The sequence below is a fragment of the Crocuta crocuta genome, unplaced genomic scaffold (genome assembly GCF_008692635.1).
Source record: "Crocuta crocuta isolate KB4526 unplaced genomic scaffold, BGI_CrCroc_1.0 scaffold45, whole genome shotgun sequence".
In the NCBI taxonomy this organism is placed as follows: Eukaryota; Metazoa; Chordata; class Mammalia; order Carnivora; family Hyaenidae; genus Crocuta; species Crocuta crocuta.
The window spans coordinates 3496328-3516909 of NW_027530544.1; the positions used below are offsets into that span (position 1 = coordinate 3496328).

The 20582-nt window shown below is 45.3% G+C and overlaps 1 protein-coding gene across 2 annotated transcripts in view; it reads right to left on the bottom strand.

Moving 5' to 3' along the window:
• The window catches only part of HEG1 (heart development protein with EGF like domains 1), a 55700-nt gene extending 54001 nt beyond the window's left edge, over positions 1–1699 (bottom strand). For both annotated transcript variants that reach the window (XM_077767630.1, XM_077767631.1), the window contains exon 1: positions 1428–1699. In XM_077767630.1, the coding sequence (XP_077623756.1) occupies positions 1428–1605 (178 nt within the window). In that variant the 5' untranslated portion in view covers positions 1606–1699. The remainder of the gene's footprint in view (positions 1–1427) is intronic.
• Positions 1700–20582: the final 18883 nt, after the last annotated feature.

The window sequence follows — 20582 nt, forward strand, 5'->3', positions numbered from 1 at the left end:
GATACGGAATCAAAGATCGGATTCTGATTACCACGATGCATCACTCACATTCCACAAAGCTGGTCCCAGAATTATTTACGTGAATTCAACATAAACAAAATTTCCAATATCTGGATGACCAACGAACCCAGGCAGCATCATGTGCAGGTCTAAGCTCTAAGCTCTAAGTCCATCATGCCATGAAGGGAACACGAAATACTGTCATTCGTACTCTTTATAGAATTGAGTCCCTCAACCCGGCCTCCTGGAGCAAGCTCATGAAACCAGGGGGTTCATCTTTAATGGTGTCATCGTATGTGTACTTTTAGGCTATTACCAAGTCATATCAATTTTCCTTTGTGAAGAGTCTTTACCAATTGCTTCCTTTCCACCTGAGGCCACCAGGCCATGGACCTTACCAGCCGGCATCTGGACTTCTCTGTCCGCTTTCTATGTCTGCCAGGTTCACTCTGCCCCATCTCCCACCCCGGGCATCTTATACCTGCCTGCCAAGTGAATCCTCCCCAGATTCGCTTTAATCATGTCACTGCCTTGTTCAAAAGCCTTCAGTGACTCTTCCTACCATGTCAAATCTAAACTGCCCAGTTTTCTAAGTCCTCCATGATTCCTCCTCACCCCATCCACACAACCGTCCTCTCTTCCATGTGTGACTTGCACACTCCCCTAGGGGAAGCTGCCCAACTTCCCAGCCCACAAAAAAGACCACACTTCTGTCCTTTCCTCACGTGGTCTGTGACCACACAACCCACTCCTCACCCATCCTCCTACGTGCTCAGACATACAGACTTAGGCTAAAATCCCAGCTCTAATACCTATTAGTTGTTTGACCTATACACCTCAGATAATGACCTTCTCTACCTTCCGTTTCCAAACTCCTAAAATGAGAATAATGTGACCTCATTGGCTTGTGGTGAGAACTGAGAGAATAGATATGTTGGTATACAGTAGGTACATAATGAGAGCCAGTTTTCTGTGTCTTCCCTTCCTCAGTCAAATCTTGCACATCCAGCCCTTAGCCCTTCCTTGAAACTTTTGGTTAGAAGTGGCAAGCCACCGAGCCATGCAGGTTCAAGCAGGAATCACCATTTGGGCGGCCACACACGCAGCCCACCAGACAGATCAGGGATCTCTGCAGTTGTGGCGTGTGGCACGATCACCAGGTGTCCTTTGGATTCAGTCTGGCCATGGAATGTCAATTCCCCAGGACTGCTCGGGCTCCAGGCAAATCTGCACCCTCAGCTGGTCTATGCTGATAACTCACTTAATCACAGCATGCCACAGATGCACCCTAGGGCCCAGGTCTGAGCCACCCCAGCCCAGGACCCTTGGATGGGCACTCAGGATGGGGAAGAGGGAGAAGGGCAGATATTTCACCTTCCAGGACCAGACATACACGAATGAAATGAGCATCGCTGGCACAAACTCACCTATAGTGAGGCTCTGGGAAGTCAGAGCTGTGGCTGTGTCAGGCCCAACAGGGGAAATGGTGAAATTTGTTTTCCCGGAAGAGTCATTTCTTCCTCCAGCATCTGCCGCTTCAGTTTGTGGAATGAAGTCTTCTGGAGCATCTGAAGACGTGTGGCTCTTTCTGGCGGTCTGAGTCATCCCACCCTCCTTGGAGACCACTGTTGAAAAGTCCGTTTGGTTCTGATCAATGGTGACATTTTCTATGTGGGGTTCAGTGCTACTTTCTGGCCAGTGGTTCCTTAGAGCAGCTGAAACAGTAAGAACATGGATCAGTGAGAACCTGCCAGTTCTCAGTCTGCCATGAGCAGATGCATCAGTAAAGAAGTGAATTCAGGTAGAATAATTTCACCTTTCCTTTTCCCCCAAAGTAATTATTCCTACAATGTAGTGGGAGAAATTGTGAAGCAACAATACTATGTAGGATTGAGTTTTACAGTAAGTGGAAAAAATGATGAAAACGGACAGAAGGAGACCAATGTGGGGCTCCGGGAAGAGGACCTGAAGCTCTGGCGTCCGGGCAGGCTTGGGGAGGGGTTTGGGGGGCGCAGGTCAGGTGTGAGCGCAGGGAAGGAAGCACTTGTAAGCGTCAAGGTTGTGAATTGTGTCTCCTGCATGGTAGGACGGGGAAAGCTGGCAGCTCTCCATCCTGACACTCTCCACCCTGACACCCTGACACCTACAGGCAGGGGCTGGGAGGTGGGACATGGCTAATTCCGGAAAAACATGTGAAGGATCTGGCAATATTACCAAAACCTTAGTAACGTAAATAGGTTTGATGCAGTGCTTTTGTTTTTTTTGAATTTATCCTAAGGAAATACTCAAGAATGTGAACAAAAATTTAGCTGCTCTGATAGTTATGTTGTCATTGTTTATAATAGCAAAAAAGAAAGGAAGAATAGAAGGAAGGAAGAAACAAAACTGAAAACCCTACAGCCACAGATCAATCACACCCGTTGTGGTATGTTCATATGGAAGGACACCATGAGGTATTAAAATGTTATAAGATAAAAAATAAAGATGTTTTACAGGTGTTAGTGAGTTAAAACAACAGGTTTCAGGGGCCCCTGGGTAACTTGGTTGGTTAAGTGTCTGACTTCAACTCAGATAGTGATCTCCCAATTTGTGGGTCCAAGCCCCACACTGGGCTCTCTGCTGTCAGTGTGGAGCCTGCTTTGAAGCCTCTGTCTCCCTTTCTCTGCTCTTACCCTGCCCAAAAATAAACATTTTTGAGCACTCTCTCTCAAAAATAAAACACTAAAAATTTTTTTAAAGTTTCAAAATAGAGTTGAGAGTATAGACTCATTTTCTTAAAGAAAAATAACAGCAATCATGTATGTGTGTGCATGCCAACCATGGATATAAGTTCTAGACATGCCCTTATTCATTCAACCCTTGCACAATGTCGAGGTATATGCTCTTCTCCCGGCTCTGCCCAGGAGGCAGAGGAGGCTCAGGGGAGGAGGGTCATACTCCTTGCCCAAGTCATCAGACAGCCTGCTCCCCGTCCAAGTTCCAGAGCGTTCAGCTGTGCACAACACGCAGGACAAATCCTCCAGTTCCCCCTCAGTTCTGCTGCAGGGGTGCTGAAGAAGAGGTTGGTTATTAGTACGGACCGCTATTTGACATTTATAAATTAGGGATGGATTTAGATGAGTCAGAAAATATACTGAAGTGGTCATATTCTGCCATAGCGCCCAAGATGACAGCAGAGAGGGCATGAGGTAAAAACATCAGGATCAGGTGAAAGTTGAGGGGAAAGTGGCACAGGGGTAATCATCTGTGGAACCAAGTGTCATTTATCAAGGCAGGGGGTTCAGAGTCAGAGCACGTTGGTGGGACACCAAAACCCAACCCAAAAGGCTGCCTTGTGACTCTGAAGATGTCTGCACATGACGCAGCCACGGCTGGGAAGTGGGAGCCCGCCACTGCAGGGGTGCCAGCTCCTGGAGCTAACACCCAAACACAAACAACATTCCAAGAGCCATTTCCCTGGATATACAAACTAATATGGAAGTGAATATGGAATACATGTGCTGATTGGAGGGCACGGAGTTTAATGAGTTTCTAGAGAAAGCAATGAGGACAAGGACCATTTAAAGTTATTGCTGATTACATGGCTCCCTTAAAACCCTATTTTTATTTTCCTCATTTGGGAAGGATATTTTTCATTCTGCGTAGGATCAGGGGCTGTGGGCACTGTTGAGAGACCTTGGTGGGAATGAATGAAGTCATTTCTGTCTGTATGAGTCAGGCAAAAAAATGGCCAGCCATCTGACCAGTAGCAGCTGCAGGCAGAGCCTACAGTTCAGCTCAAAATATCACAGGCACACATGCGCACATGCACACACACAGGCACACGCACTCACACTTTCCCAAAAGGAACAAGTTATCTTCTAGATCAGCACTAAGAGATATATAAAGTAAGACACAATTGCAAGCCACATTTGTAAGTTTATTTTAAAAAGTAACAGATGAGAGGCGCCTGAGTGGCTCAGTCGGTTGCCCAACGGACTTGATTTCAGCTCAGGTCATAATCTCATGGTTCATGAGCTCAAGCCCCACGTTGGGCTCTGCGTTGACAGCTTGGAGCCTACTTGGGATTCTCCCTCTCCCTGTCTCTCTGCCCCTCCCCTGCTCATGGTTGGACTCTCTTTCTCTCAAAATAAATAAATAAACTTAAAAAAAACTAACAGATGAAATTAATTTTAATACCTATTTTACATAGTCTGACACATTCAAAATAGTAGCATTTCAATATGTAATTGATATAAAAAGTTGAGATACTTTGCATTCTTTTTTTGGCATCATACCTGTAAATTTCAGAGTATGATGCTAACTGTACTTTATGAGCACAATGGCCACATGTGGCTAGTGGCTACAAAACTGGATAATGCAGTTCTAGGTCAACGGTTCCCAGCATTTCCCCCACTCTGGTCCACTCCTACCAGAAGTGTGGCTCACTTATTGGGATTGTAGGGGTGGTGATTTTTAAACCTCTTATAAGAGATTCTGACAAACTTTCCTAAGGGAACCCTTTTCTCCCCAAATCCCTTGAGAATTTCTGCTTTCATGCTTCCTATTCTGTTTCCTGTAAGTGATAATTAACAGAAATTTCCTGAAAAGGGGAGAGACTTGCCAGGCATCTGGGCTCCTCTGGGGCCCAGGCCCAGACAGGCAAGGCCCCCATTCACCTGAAAATGGGATATGGAGAGGGGTTTCCTAGGGCAGCCACCAAGTCCACAATTTCAACTTGAGACCAGAGACCCATACAGCATGTGCCCTTTGATCTTCCTATTTTAGCTGCAAGGCAAACTGGCCTCTCCAGATAAGGTGAAAAGGGCTGAGGATGCTCTCTCTATCCTCCTTGTCATCTGGGCACAATGAAGAGAGATTGTTCTTAACAGAAGCCAGAAAAAAGTGATTGTGGGGAGGTAGCGACAACTAGAAACCAAAGCCCTGAAGCTGGTATGTCATGAGCAAAGGAAGAACATGAATTGTGCTCTATTAAAACTTTAAGATCAGTGTGAACTTGGCTATTGTTGGGCCTCTGAGGCTCACATGGCTGAGGAAGCAGCAACATGTCCCTCTTCAAAGAACTGGGAACGTCCCTAGGAATTCCATTGCAGTCTTTGGAAGGTACAGAATGGCCATAAAGACAAGACATGGCTAGCACTGGACTATGCTGTCTCCCTGGAGGGGTGACTGAAGATGGAAGAAGGAAAAAAAATGTACCCTATAAACAAAACAAAAAAAGGCAGATAGTAGTCTTGCACTGTCCCAGATCATCCTGCCACTACAAATATGCTAAATAAAATGTTTTTTAAAAAATATTTCTAAATGCATTACTGAATTGGCAAGTAAGTAAAGAATCACATCTTCTAAGGCCAAATATGAACCAAGAGCTGGAATTCAGAAAAATGAACTAATTCCTGGCAGCTAGGAGCTGCCCTAGGACCTGCTCAACTTCTGTGAGCTTGAACTTCTGATCTGATTATCAAGAGGATGTAGGAGATAGGAGACAAAACTCTTAAGGAGAGAGTCTGAGAGAAAACTCAGACCATATAAAGCTGGGACCAGGGCTATACCATGGGTGTAAGACACATAGAAAAAAAATCTGCCCTGAAGAAGGGGAACAGCAGGGAAAAGTGGCCCTTTGGTCTTGGTTTTAGGTGAAGGAAAATAAATCTCACTCAAGAATTTGTAACCAGAAAGGTAGCCCTCATGTGGGTGTGCAGCACAAATTCACAATACTTGTATTGTCTAAACCTCAAGCCAAGGATATATTTTATCTTGAACTTTGTGAATATACTAAAACCACTAAATTATATACTTTAAAGGGGTGAATTTTATGGCATGTAAGTTGTATCTCAAATACAAATGCACATATGTGCACACACATACATACACACATCCCATTAGTGCGAAAGAAAAGTGGTTCTTATACACAGTGCCTCTTGCTTTGCAGAGAAACAAACTGAATGCTCTCTAAATGAACATATCTTCAATCCAATCTTATCATTTATTGATAAAATTCTAAGGAATAAGAGATCAGTCTCAAAATATAAAATATATAAAATATATATTATAATTTAATATATTTAATATATATTTAATATATATAATAAATATAAAAGAAAAAAATGCATTGGGCAAGAGTCAGCAACCTAGATAAGCTAAGACTTCAAATACTGGAATTATCAGTCAAAGAATATAAGTATATAAAACTACATGAAAAGAAATAAGAAACTGAAAAGGAGAGAAAGAGAGGCTAAAAATAATGGCCAAAAGAAGTGAAAGAACTCTAAATGGAAATTCTAGAAATGAATAAAATATAATGATTGAAATTAGGAAACTTCACAGATTAGATAGGACTGAAAAAAGAATAATTACAAGACAGATGATGAGACAATGCCCAGATGATATAAAAAGATAGAAAATATGAAAATGAGAGGAAGAGACAAGGAAGATAAAAGTGAGAAAGTCCAACATATATATAACTGGAGTTGTAGGCAGAGAAGAGAGAAAAGAGAGAAATGGTAATATTGAAAAAGGTAAAAGCTGAGAATTTTCCTCAAAGTATGGAAGCCCAACAAATCCTTAGAAAATAAAACAATACATAAATATAAACCCATGTCATAGTCAAACTGCAGAAAACCATGGAGAAGGTAGGTCTTAAAAACAACCAGAGGGGAAAAATGACAAATCATCTACAGAAGATGACAATTACACTAACGTCTGATTTCTCAACAGCAACAATGGAAGCCTAAAACCAGTGGATAAATATTTTCAATGTGCCAAGAGAGGAAAAACTAGAATTGTACATTCAATAAAACTATCTTTGAAAAATATCTTGGGACTACCTTTCAAGAAAGAAACATTTTCAGTCAAATTTCAGTTTATCAACCACCTCCATTAAAGAAAATTATGGAGAATTTTATGTCAAGCAGAAGAAAAACAATACTAGATGAAGGCTAGAAGAGGGAAGAAAATATAATGAGCAAAGAAAATGGCAAATACGTGCATAAATCTAAAGCAACACTGAATTTATAAAATAATTTCTCATTTGTGGGATTAGTAAAACAAGATAGAACAAATTCTGGATACCAATAGCACATAAGTCAGGAGGGGATAACCAGAATCATGTTGTGTTGAAGGGTGACTTTAAGTTGTGTCAAAAATACATTCTCAAGTTCCTCAAGCTGACCCTAAAGAATAGAGAGTGTATCACTTCCAACTGGTAGAGCTTGCAGAAATTCCCATTGAGAGAAACCAATAAATATTGCCTAAAACCAAAACAATGAATCAACAAACAGCAATTTAAGCGTGTTATTGAGAGGTATGGACAGGATGACTAAACGAGCTTGTTAAAAGGGTTGAAAGTGGTTGATTCTGGGAAGCAGAAAATGGTAACAGTGGTCAGGGTTTTTAATAATAGCCTTCTAAAACATATCTGACCTTTTAACTATGTATGAGTTTGATGAAAAATAAAAATTTAAATTCAAAGAAGTTAGATAACAAGCCAGGGTAAATATCTGCAGTGGATGATAAAGTTTAGCATTCCTAATACACGAAGTTTTTCCAAGTCCTAAGATGTACGGGGCACCTGGGTGGCTCAGTCTAAGGTTAAGTGTCTGACTCTAGATTTTGGCTCAGGTCATGATCTCAAGGTTGAGTGTGAGCCCTGCACTGGGCTCTGCCCTCACAGCATGAGGCCTGCTTGGGATTCTCTCTCTCACTCTCTCTCTCTGCCCCCCTCTTCTCTCAAAGTAAATAAATGAACTTTAAAAAATTCCTAAGATGTACATCTCACAAAGAACATGAATGTGTGATTCACAGAAGAAAATGTATGTTTTGAATCTATACAATGGAGTACTACATGGCAATGAGAAAGAATGAAATCTGGCCATTTGTAGCAACGTGGATGGGACCTGAGGGTGTTATGCTGAGCAAAATAAGTCAGGCAGAGAAGGACAGATACCATATGTTTGGAAGTATAGGTGGATTAGGAGGAACTTAACAGAGGACCATAGGGGAGGAGAAGGGGAAAAANATTTGAGAGTAAATACACAACATTATTGTTGGAAAGAAATAAAATACAAATGCAAACTAGAAAAGACTTTCAACTTTTTATATAAATTTGTTTTTGCCTATCAAATTGGCAAAGACTCAAAAAATCATAAGATGTAGTGTCACTGTGGCCATAGAAGACTGGCACTTCCACACAACACTGGTTACAATGTAACTGGCCCACTCTGGTGAGAAATTCAGCAATCCACTGCAAAAGCCTTAAAAACAGGCATACATTTCCATCCAGGGATTCCATTTCTGGAAATTAATTTCAAGGAAATTCTTAAGGATATGTGCAGTTTCAGGCACAGGAAAGTTTACCACGGCCTTGTTTGTAATAATGAAAACTGGAAACAACCTAAATTTCTGCAACAGGAAGTTGGTAAACATAACTATAAGACAATAGAATCTTAAAGAGCTGACCAAAATATATTACTGATACAGTTTTAGATATGTACTATGTTCACCCTGTACTGTTAAGTGAAAACAAAAATTAAAAAATGACATGTACCATATGACCTTATATTATTAAAAATACATGTTTTTAGGGGCACCTGGGTGGCTCAGATGGTTAAGCATCCAGCTCTTGATTTCAGCTCAGGTCATGATTTTATGGTTTGTGAGTTTGAGTCTGACTGACAGCACAGAGCCTACTTGGGATTCTTTCTACCTCTCTTTCTGCCTCTCCTGATCATGCTCTGTCTCTCTCTCTCTCTCCCTCAAAAATAAAATAAACATTAAATATATATATATATATATATATATATATATATACACACACATACATATATACACACATATCTGTTTTAAGAAATGCCATCTCCTGGGGCACCTCACTGGCTCAGTTGGAAGAGCATACGATTCTTGATCTCAGGGTTGTGAGTTAAGCCCCATGTTGGGTGTAGAGATTCCTAACAATAAACTTTAAAAAATGCATCTCCTAAGAAAAAGAACAAAAAAAGTTGGTATCTTGGTAAAAGGACTCTAGGTCTGGAAGCCTTCTTGTCATGGGCTTTCTTTGGTCCTTAGACAGCTCTGTAAGGTAGGTAAAGCCTATAGACTTTCAATATAAAGGTGGCTCATGCAACTTGCTCATAATACAGCTATTTCTGAAACATAAGCATGTGAGTAGCCTTGACTACCCAGCTGAAGGACTAACGAGTTTACCTGTGTCTGGACTACCCAGCCTCTGGGGATCTAACCACTCAGCACCAGCTGTGGCCACAGTTGCCGATGACCATCTGTCCACAACAACTAGAGACTGAACACATCCCTGGTCAGTACTGCCACTGCTGGGCCCTGTGGGCCTTAAGAGACCTGTGGGCTCGTGATGCCACCTCCACCCTCTTTCCCTCAGTCACAGGTGCTACTGCCACCTGGATTGATGAGAAACTCTTACCTTTACAGTCTCTCTTCTTCTGGGGATCTTCCCTTTCTTCCCCTAGGAACACATGAGGCAACACTAAAAAGTTGCTTGCTTTACCCCACTTTGTGAATCTGTTCTCTATGTGGAGACCCTCTCATCTAAAAGGAAAAGAGCTTGCCTCCAGCCCTGTCTGGATCTAGAAATCCAGTGCTTACCAAGAGAAGCAGCAGGTAACACACAGACTGGTTAAAGACAGGCTGTCTGTTTTGGACTTCTGGGTCTATCACGGACATGCCATATGACCTTGGACAATATACGTAATTTCTCTGTGCCTTGGTGTCTTCATCTGTAGGGGATAATGACAGCACCTACCTCACTGGACTGTGACATAGTACACTCACATGTGAGAGTGTCAAAGACTATCTGGTCTGTAGTTAGTGCTATACCCATTGCAGCTGTTCAAGGGGTTTAGGTTTCTTAATGTGAATGGACAGATTTGGACATGACTTTGGCAGGCACTGCTAACCAATCTGTCTCCGGGCAGTGGAGCTGAGCTGGTAGCAGAGGTACAAGCCCTGCCAGAAGCTAGGGGTGCACCCCCATGAAAGGACTGAGGTGGGCTGTGTGAGCTGGGGCCTCGCTCTGGCTCTGCTCTAGGACATTCTGCCAGCAGGTGCAGGGAGAAAGAAGTAGGAGGGCACAGGGTGAGAGCCAGGCTCATCTCTGGCATAAGCCCCTGATGTCACTGGCCCAGGGTTCTGAAAGAACAGTATTTCACTGCCCCATGTTGAACCTGGTGTCCCTCTGCTCTTTCATTGCCTATGAACTGCTCTTCAGAAAGGGATTAACTAACCATGCAGCACTCCAGCCCACCCACTCCTCCACCCTTTCACAATCTTTTTTTTTTTTTTTATGTTTTATTTATTTCTGAGAGAGAGAGAGAGACAGCATGAACAGGGGAGGGTCAGAGAGAGAGGGAGATACGGAATCTGAAACAGGCTCCAGGCTCTGAGCTAGCTGTCAGCACAGAGCCCGATGTAGGGCTCGAACCCACGAACTGTGAGATCATGACCTGAGCTGAAGTCGGACGCTTAACCGACTGAGCCACCCAGGCGTCCCCTGTTCACAGTCTTTTGATTGTGGACATGTAAGGGCTTGTGATGATTCCATGCCATATCTAGGGGAGAATAATGAGTCCAGTGCTAAAATATTTATTGAGGTCCAAGGAAGAATCTCTTCAGAAGCCTGAGTTGTTGGGACCACTGTTATTGAATTTTGGTTTTGGCGTGGCTCCCTGTTCAGCATAGGTGTAAACCCTGAGTGGGAGAGAAATTTAAAGTAAAGCAGCTAGGAGTCAGCAGGGGCCTAACACACGCAGGGCGATAATCCAGTCCCTGCTCTGACTTTTGTGGAGAAGACAATGGCCCTGGAGAAATGGAAAGAAGGTATGCCTCAGGCTTTGGAGTCTGGGCCAGATGGGGAGAAGAAGACGCTGTGCCCTACTGTACACTCAGGGGCAGCCTCTGAGGCTGGCTCTCCTCACCTCACCCATCCCCCTCTCCAGTCAGAAGTGCTTGCTTGCTCAAACCTCACTCACATCCCATGCAACTGAGCCGCACCACCCGGCCTCATACTGGAGTTTAGATGTCCCAATTTCCCAGGTATCTTTTGAGCTGGAAATACCATCCTTCCCTCTGCACTCAGCCCCCTGTGTCAAGAGTGTTTCATTGCTTTGCCTGTTTGTCCCCCCCAAGTTGACAACTTCCACTTCTGTAGTATCTTAATGTTCTAAAACATCTGTTTGTGAACCAACATCAGGGATGCTAGCACAGCCTGGGAGTAGGATTTCCTAATTAGCAGCTGCTACAGAGTCAACTTCTCCCCACCCACCCCATGATTTGGGGTTTTTCAACTTGCATTGTTTCTGAGCAGTGAAATGGGTGTGTACAGGGTGTATGCTGTGTCACCCAAAGAGGCAATTTCCTCCCAGAGGGCCCAGCCCGCCCCCACACTGCACAGTCAACTGCTCTTGTGGGCCCTATGTCACAGAGTTAAAGCAGGATCCCTTTATTTTCATTTCCCTCCATTTAGATTCAGATTTCACAAATAGCTCCTCAGTGCCTACCACGTGCTAAATGTTTTCAAGGGCATTTATCTCATCTAACAAGAATGACAGCTGGTCAAGTGGGTATCGTGGCACCCGGGAAGAAGGGCAGAAAGATTAAGTGGTTGTTCAAGGTCATGCACTCAACAGCAGAGAGACACAATCTGAACCCAGCTCTTGTTCCATCACATCCCAGCTTATTCCGTGACACAGAGCTTTAAGGCATTGGTCAGGGCACAATGTCCCCCTGGCCTCACACCCCAGTCTCAAATCCATCAGCAATGCCCCCCTCGTCCCTAAGAGGAGAGGCCAAGCATGTGGCACAGGGACTTCGGAATCAGACAGACTTGGTTTGATGACAGTTGCACTTACTAGCAGGAACACTGAGCAAGGCGGCCTCCTTCTCAGTGATAATTTTCATGATTAATGAAAAGAATGATAATAAAGAAAGAGTGGAGGCAGAATGGAGAATGAGTTTGAGAGACAGGAAAAGCCTGTTTTCAAAATATGAAGTGAGGGGTGATGTTATAAGTTCCCAGTGGAGATGTCTGACAGGCAGTTAAAAATTTGGGACTATCAATTAGGAGGAGGGGCGAGGAGATGGAGTGTGAAGGGAAAAGTGATGGTCAAGGACAGAATTAAGGGGAAACTTGAATCACAGGGAGAAGAAGAGTCAGTGAAAGAGACACAGGGGACCAGGGAAGGACAGGATGAATTAGAAGTAGGAGTCAGGAAGGTGATGAGTGCCGAGTGACCACAGAGAGGCCTCGGCCAGGCCTGTGGAAAGGCAGAGAATAGTCAACCAGAGTCCCCGGGACTTTCCAGAGTGTCACATTGCAGACAGAAGATGAAGCTCAGATTGTTAGGCATTAAGGCTCATGAGAGAAGGTTCTGGAACAGTAAGACACTGATTCCCCCGCCCCCTGCAGCTGTGAATTCCCTGTGTCTGGCTCTCCCTCAGAGCTTTCCTGGGATCCCTCAACTTGAGGAACACTCAGAAGAGCTGGATGCACATGACTGCATGTGCCAGCATGGGTTGTCATACCAATGACAGTGAATTTCTTTATCATTTTTAAAGATTTTCCTCAGATTCAATTCCTCACACAGGAATTGAACTGAAATGAAAAAGCTCCCTTTTTATCCCCTTTTTGGTATGGTAGATGGCTGTAAACCGAAAGAAGAGCAGGACACTGTCCACAGGAACTTTAAGGGAGAATGGAATTTCTCGCTATTCTCAGAGATCAAATTAAGAACTCCCACAGGTTTACAACCTGCAAAGCACTTTTTTACTGGATAATTTAGGGGGGCTAAATTATCCTGTTAGGTCCTGACATTCTGAGTGGCAAGCAAAATGGGAATTCTTACCCCATTTTAGGAAGAGAAGGCTAAGACTCAGTACTAAGGTCACCTGTTTAGACTAACCCAGAACTAAGTGGCAGGATGGAGACCAGAGCCCAGCTTGCTCTTTCTGGTGTCTTTCCTAGTGAACCACACCCAAATGAAGCCAATGAGGACTGAGAAGACAGGAACTCAGCCAACTCTTCCCAAACTAATTATGGCGTGTAGCCTGCTTCGCTAACTAGCATTCACAGTGCTTTACATCATTCATTCTGGCCAAAGTTGGGAAATTGCCTGGGTTGTCCTGGTGCCCCCATCCCTCTCTGAAAGTGACCCCTGCCCTTAGGCAACCAACTAATCTGACCCTTGGACAAGACTGGGGGCCAAGAGGGATAATAACAGCTTCAAGCCCATAATACAGCCAGAGGGTGGCATTTATAAATTCAAAAGAATGTTTACTTTCATACTCATTAGGACAGCTATTATCAAGGGAAAAAAAGACAAAGAAAGGAAAGTAGGTGTTGGTGAGAACTTGGAAATTGGAACTTTCGTGCCTTGCTGATAGGAATATAAAATGGCACAGCCACTGTAGGAAACGGTTTGCTCACTCCTCAAAAGCTTGAACACATAACTGCCATATTATCCCGCAATTCCACTGCTAGGTACATACACAAACGGACTGAAAGCAGAGAATCAAATAGATACTTGTACACCCATGTTGATAACAGTATTATCCACAATAGCCTTTTTAAGCCAAAAGGTTGAAGCAACCTAAATGTCCATTGATGGATGAATAGATAAGCAAAATGTGCTATATACATGCAAGAGAATGTTACTCGGCCTTAAAAAGGAAGGAAATCTGACATACGCTACATGAGTGAATCTTGAAGACATCACGCTAGGTGAAATAAACTAGTCACAAAAGAACAAATATTATATGATTCCACACACATGAGGTGCCTGTAATAGGTAAAGTCATAGAGACAGAAAGTAGAACAGAGATTAGCAGAGGCTGGGGAGAGGGAGGAATGAGGAGCCATTACCTAATGAGTTCCTATTTGGGATAATGAAACAGTTCCGGAAATTCATGGTGGTAATGGTAATAAAACATTGTGAATGTACTCAGTGCCAGTAACTTGTACACTTCAAAATGGGTAAAAAAATATATTTACGGAGCATCAACCACACATAAGACACTGTGGATTCTGCCTCAAGAAGGGCTGAATCCATCCCTTCCAAGAGGGCTGAATGGTATAAATAAATTCCTGCAATGCCGATGCCAGTGCCGTGGGGGTGTGAGAAGCGGCCCAGCTAGGCGGAGAAAGTGTCCTGGGCATCTGGAAGGTGCAGGGCTGGGACAAGAATCCCATCTTCCCTTCCAGGGTTGCGCCCTCTCTCCAGATCACAGCCTTCACCCCAGGAATCCAACACCCGAGAGGGATTTCCTGCCGGATGGCCAGCAGGAGGGATATTTGGGGGCAGGCAGGAACCTTGGGGGCATGGAGGGAAGGTGGCTGCGACCTCACCAGAGGGCAGCCGCCTACTCAGTGCGGCTGCTCTGAGCTGTGTTTTGAAACACTACTGCGGATGTAATGATTCTGGGTGGAGGACGTTTGGGAGCCAAATGAGTTTGTGTGAACAAAAGGCGGCCCTCGATCTGGACTGTCCAGAGCTCTCGGGGAGTTTCATTTCCTTCCTTGTTCTTGCCCTGAAAGGAGCAGCCCTAAGAAAAACCATACACATTAAGAAGTATTTGGACCTGAGACCCAATGATCTGATTTTTAAAAACAGGTCCCCCATGAACAGCCTCTAGTAATGAAAAGTACAAAATTTACAAGGTATATTATCCTCTCCTCCTTGTGAGAGTCCGCTTTTGTTTAGCTGAGCATCCTCTGGGGAGAAAGACAGGCTTGTGGGACTCAGCCATGACCCGTGATCTGGGGTAGGGGGGTGGCGGGGAGTCTGGCCAGGAGCTCCATCCCGACCCAGAGCCTGGGGTCAGGCTTCCAAAAACAGAATCACCTCTGAGGTGGCCTGAGGGTGCTAAGGAAGGAGTCAGCCTAACCCAGGCAGGAGAGGAAGATGAAGGACTCTGATGTGACCTCAGGTTCCTTGCTTTAAAAATAATTCTATAGGTTAGAAAAAGAGGGAGGGCTTGTAAAACAGCCCAAGGGTCATGTCAATAGATTCCCATTCAATTAAATCAGTAAACAAAAAGGCTCAAAGAAAAGGCTCAAAGACTCGCTGAGGTGGTGGGGGGCGGGGGCTATCTTGTCCCTAGGGGCGTTTACCTATCCGGTGCCTCCATTTTCTTTGTCCCTTCTCTTTCTTTGAAAAATAAACACCCCACTGAGGGGCTGAGAGGTGGCAAAGGCAGTTTTGAGAAGGGGCCCTGAGGGCCAGCTCCGGGGTCAGGGAAGCAGTCCTGTCTCCGTATGGTCACCCTAGCATTCGCTCACACCCAGAGAGGAAGCCCGGTGGCAGAGCCCCACCAAAGGAGGCCTGCCAGCTTGGCCAAACAATAAAAAGGCAAGGAAAAACATCCTGGTTCCGAGGAGGAAGAGGGGAGGCGGGAGGGAGGTGGGGAGGGCGAGCGACAGGAGATGTGGCCACCTGACTTTTGTTGAGTTCTGCCATAATTTGTTCCGTAGGCCTGTGTGAAGGGGCCCAAGACCCTAAGGACATCCTGGAAACAGCATTTGTCTGGAACGCTTACAGTGTTAGAAAATGTGCCCAGTGGACCGATGCTGCAGTACAAAGGGCCTCCTGGCCCAGTGGGTGGGGGAAGGGAAGGGATCAGAGCAGGACTCGCTGTCAGTGCATGCCCCAGAAAGGGGTGTGCTTACCCTGCGCCCACTGGGAGCCCGTGGGGGTGCATAAATAAAACTTATTTAAATACATAAATTAAAGGTTTATTCATAGGCCTTTATAATTAAGATTGGGAAACTTGATATTCAATTCAAACGTAAGCAGTATATTTACATATAGATTTTAGATTTTTTTAAGTTTGAGAGAGACAGAGACAAGTGTGAGTGGGGTAGACACAGAGAGAAAAGGAGAGAGAGAGAATTCCCAAGCAGGCTCTGCTAAAGCTGTCAGCACAGGGCCCGATGCAGGGCTCCAACTCACACAACCGTGAGATTGTGACCTGAGCCCAAATCAAGATTGGATGCTTAACTGACTGTGTCACCCAGGCGCCCCTCAATATAACCAATATTTTTAAAGTCAGTTGTATGCTATAGCCAGTTAAGGAAAAGAGATAAAATAGAGGGAGAAGAAAGAAAGGGAGAAATTTACAGAGAGAGGAGGAGAGAGTAAAGCTAGGGAGGAGAATGCCAGACTAGGCTCATTATGATGACGGCAATGATGATGATGATGACGACGATGAGCAGCCCAGATACACGCTGCAGGCACCACGCCGGGCATTTCACATGGACTGTCCCAGTTAATCCCCACCACAATCCTGGCAGGTGGGCACTATTATTATCTCCATTTTTTTGACAAGGAAACTGATGTGTAGAGAGATCAAATAGATGCTCAAGGATCCACCGCAAATAATACACTGGGACCCTAGCCCAGGTCTGTTTGACTCCAAAGGCCAATCTAAAACATCTAATAATAATAACAACAACAACAATACAGAAACAGAAAAAGAACAACGGATAAGAATGGAAAGCACAAGATGAAGGCAGAGAGCTACAGAGATATGGCACATACTCTGAAAGGGAAAGCCACAAAGACACAGGCAGGGCTCCTCAGGCAGGCTTCCACAGTGTCTCCCAATGACACCTGGATCCAAACTGCAGTTTCAGGACCCGAAAAGGGACGTTACATCTCGGCAGCCCACGCTGCCCACTGTGAAAGGAATTAGGAGTATGGACAGGATTCAGAAGAAGAAAAGAGAGTAAGAAAGGAAAGAGTCGGTGGTGATCCCACATGAGTAAGAAAAAGCCACAAGACAAAGATGGTGGAGGTTCTGAATGTGTGACTGAGAAATTAATGGGACTGAACAAGCAAAGGGAAGAAAGGTTCTCGGGTGGGAGCGGGGAGAAGAGGTGACATGTCTGCATTTACAACCATTATCTGCTGTGTTGAAAGTGAAGCATGACGACTGTGCAAATGTTTGGCAGGAGGCTGAAGGCATCCAAATGGGTATCTGAAGAGAAGAAAGGTGGTTGTGGGAATCACCTCCTCAGAGAACACAGGTGAAGACACGCTACGTCTTCCCTCCATGCTTCTGTTGTGTGGACCTCCCTCCCTAAATGCCCTGCTCCCTTTCCCTTGGGCTTCTGGCAAAATCTGACTCATTTCTCACAACTGGCTCAGGGAACACCACTTCCAAGAAGCCTTCTCCAGAGAGAACTTGTTCCCTCTTGACTGCTGTTTTAACTTGTAATGTATTCAATCATATTTCTATGTCCCTTAGGAGAGACTATGGCTCCTGGGAGGACTCAATAAACACTCACTGACCCGAGCTGGAGGTAGAAGGCCAAGGGCAGGCCTGTGAAGAACATCCTACTGGGCGGGAGGGAGAGGAGATGAGAAAGCTAGCCACCAAGACCAGAGGCAACTGAGAGGACAGAAATGGAGGACTGAAAACAGGCCAGTGAGATTTCCTAGAATGCTCTCCCTCTCTCCACCTCCTCTCCTACTTTCTGCTCATCCTCCGGCATCTACCTGCTCCGTGAAGCCCCACCTCACTTAGAGTAATAACAATGCCCGATGCATTCCCAAATACACAGCATGTGCGTGTTCACAAAGCCCATCCATGTGAATGAGTTTTCATCTCACCCCTACAATAGCACTGTGAGGTGGAAGGAACTGGTAGTGTCTTGCCATCTTACAGACATGGACACAGGCCGGGAGATGGGATGCCACGGGATGCCTGGCCCAGGGCACAGTCAGTTCATTGTATTCTGACTCAAATTACTCACTGTGTCTACATTTAAACGTGCTTTTGCGGTCATAATTGTATTTGCTCCTCCTCAAAAGCCTTGTCTAAGATGCAGGATAGAGATCATTAGCCCCGTTTCTAACACAGGGAAAGTAAGAGCCAGGGACATTAGGCCGCTGCCCCACGCCACACAGCTAGGAAGCAAAGGGGTTAAGACCTGTCACAGCTCTTGAGCTACCACTGGCATTTCTCTGCCCAAACTCTGCCCGTGGCTATAGACAGCAGCGCTCAGTTACCACAAGGCACGGCTATACTCTGAATAATTCCTAACCAACCACAGGAATTCACTTACCAATGAATATGGCCCTCTTTGAAGAGACCCCATTGAGATTATACTTAATCCAACAACACTGTTACTCCTCAGACTGTTTCCTAAAATTCTCTATACTCTTCAACAGAGCCTGAGGAATATTCTTTTTTTTTTTTAATAGTTTATTGTCAAGTTGGTTTCCATATAACACCCAGTGCTCATCCCCACAAGTGCCCTCCTCCATGCCCATCACCTCCCTTCCCCTTCCCCCATACCCATCAGTCCTCAGTTTGTTCTCAGCATTCAAGAATCTCTCATGGTTTGCCTCCCTTCCTCTCCCCCGCTATTTCCCACCCTCTCCTCCCCCACGATTCCTGAGCAATATTCTTGAGTTTACTGAATAAGGACACATGTTCATCCCTTGATAATAGATTTGGATTATTCTGGAAACACACAAAAATTCTCAGTCCAATTTAGTGACTGATGCAGGGGATGGAGATAGGTGACCCCCTTTGTATCAGTGGCACTTAGTTGTTCTGACTTCAGATCTTCAAATTGTGCTCTTTCCTCCCTGCATTTGAAGCTAAGGATGGAGAGAAAGTACTAGGAATACCAAGAAGTAAGGTTGGCAGGGCCCGGGGGAGGGGAGGGGGACCAAGTAGCAAATGTCCTTGGAAGGTGGACTTGACCCCTTTGCATTCAGAACTTGTCCCCCATCCCATGAACCTGGAGGTGAAAAGGGTGTTGTCATCAATACAAAGGTCAGTATGAACAGGCAATGGTTTCAGGAGCATCATCATGGCCAGTATTTACAGCTGCTGCCCAGCAACAAGCAACCTGTTTTACAGAGGCTATATGACACCTAAATTCCCTGAGTAGGGCCCATTAATAGCCCACCTGACAAACTGAAGGCACAGAGAGACTGAGTAACCTACCAAGGTCCCACAGCTTGCAAGTGGTACTGTTGGGAGTTTAACAGAGGCTGTCTGACACCCAAGCCAGGACCTCCCCAGGTCTGTGACTGCAAAACCAGAAGGGCTCTTATACACATCCTGGCAACAGATGACTCCAGAGAAAGCCTCACTGCATGCCACAACGGAAGTCCTGGGCCCCAGAGGCTCGGGAGGTAAACTCATCCCCAAGTTGAAGCTTGTTTCCATCTCCCCCTACTGCCCAGGGAAGGAAAATCAATGCTAGCCTAACTCATGATAATCACCAGTCGTGACCTTGCCCAAAGAACAACATCCTACCAGATTCCAAGCAGGTGTCTCTCTCCTGTGTTTTCACTATTCCATCCTCCAAAATGACTGTCTCAATGCACATGGCCCAGCACGGCAGAGGGTCAGCTAGACAGCTTGACCTTGGCCTCCACCTTCTTCTTGTCACCAGCCTTCCTCCCTGGACTTCTTCTCCCAACTTATCAAAGACATTGAGCAGAAGTCTGTCAAACTTACCATATCCATCTCTTTGTTTCCTGTAGCTTAGCTCCTTCCCAGAAGACACATGGAGGCTGCTGTTATTCAGGGTCTCCAGTGAGGTCAGAGCCTCCCCTCAGCCCCCCACAACCACAGAACTGGGAGCACAGAGCCTGCCTGCCATACCACCTGACCTGTTAGCGTTCCTCAAACATTCCTACATGACAGGAAAGCCAGGTTAACATGTGAAGCTCAAGTGTCCCAGAACCAAAGTATAAAGCAAAAGGAATGTGTCCGTTTCTAAGTCTCTGTGGACTTTAGAGATGGCCTTTCCAGCTCCTTAAGACATCTTATGACAGGAGTCCCCAGCCACATGGTGGTGCCGGTGCTGCTGAAATGCTACCTGGGCAGCGGACGGTCACAAGTCGACAGATGCTCCCTGGGCCAAGGCCAAAGACAAATATGCCCGGTGCCTCCTCGCAAGGAGCTAGAGGTCTAACAGGCTCACAGGGGTACATGAAGCTCCACCGTGAGGGACCTTCCTTGTCCCTCACACAGGCTCCACAGTTTCTGGGCCCCAAGCTAAAACGCCAGGTGTAGGGTCTCCTCACACTTCAGGCCAACATCAGGGAAGTCAGGAGGTATTCACGGGATAAAGCTGGGACCCTCAGGAATGAAGCGTTTGGCATCAGATGGCCAACCTGTCATCTCACAGATAAAGAAATGGAGGCCCAGAGAAGGAAGCAATATGCCCAAAGCTACCCGGTGTCTAAGTGGCAGAGCCAAAACTTGACCCTGACCCTTCTGGACCAGCTTCCACCTCTGGCCACTTCACACTGCTGGAGCATCATTTCCAGCCCCAACTAGAGCTGTGTCGCTATCATGGCTGTTTAATTGCTTCACTGGTTTCCAGAACCTTTTCAGGAGTAACTATGTCTGTGAAATGCAGCCAATCATATCACTCAGAAGTGTCTGGATTTGTCACATATCTCCCAATCTAAGGTGACCTCGAATCTTACATCACATCCTGAACAACAACAAAAAAGTTTCTGAGAGCAAAGTGAAATTTACTGACTCTGGCTGGACATCAACCAGGGTAGATGACACAAAAGAGTGACAGC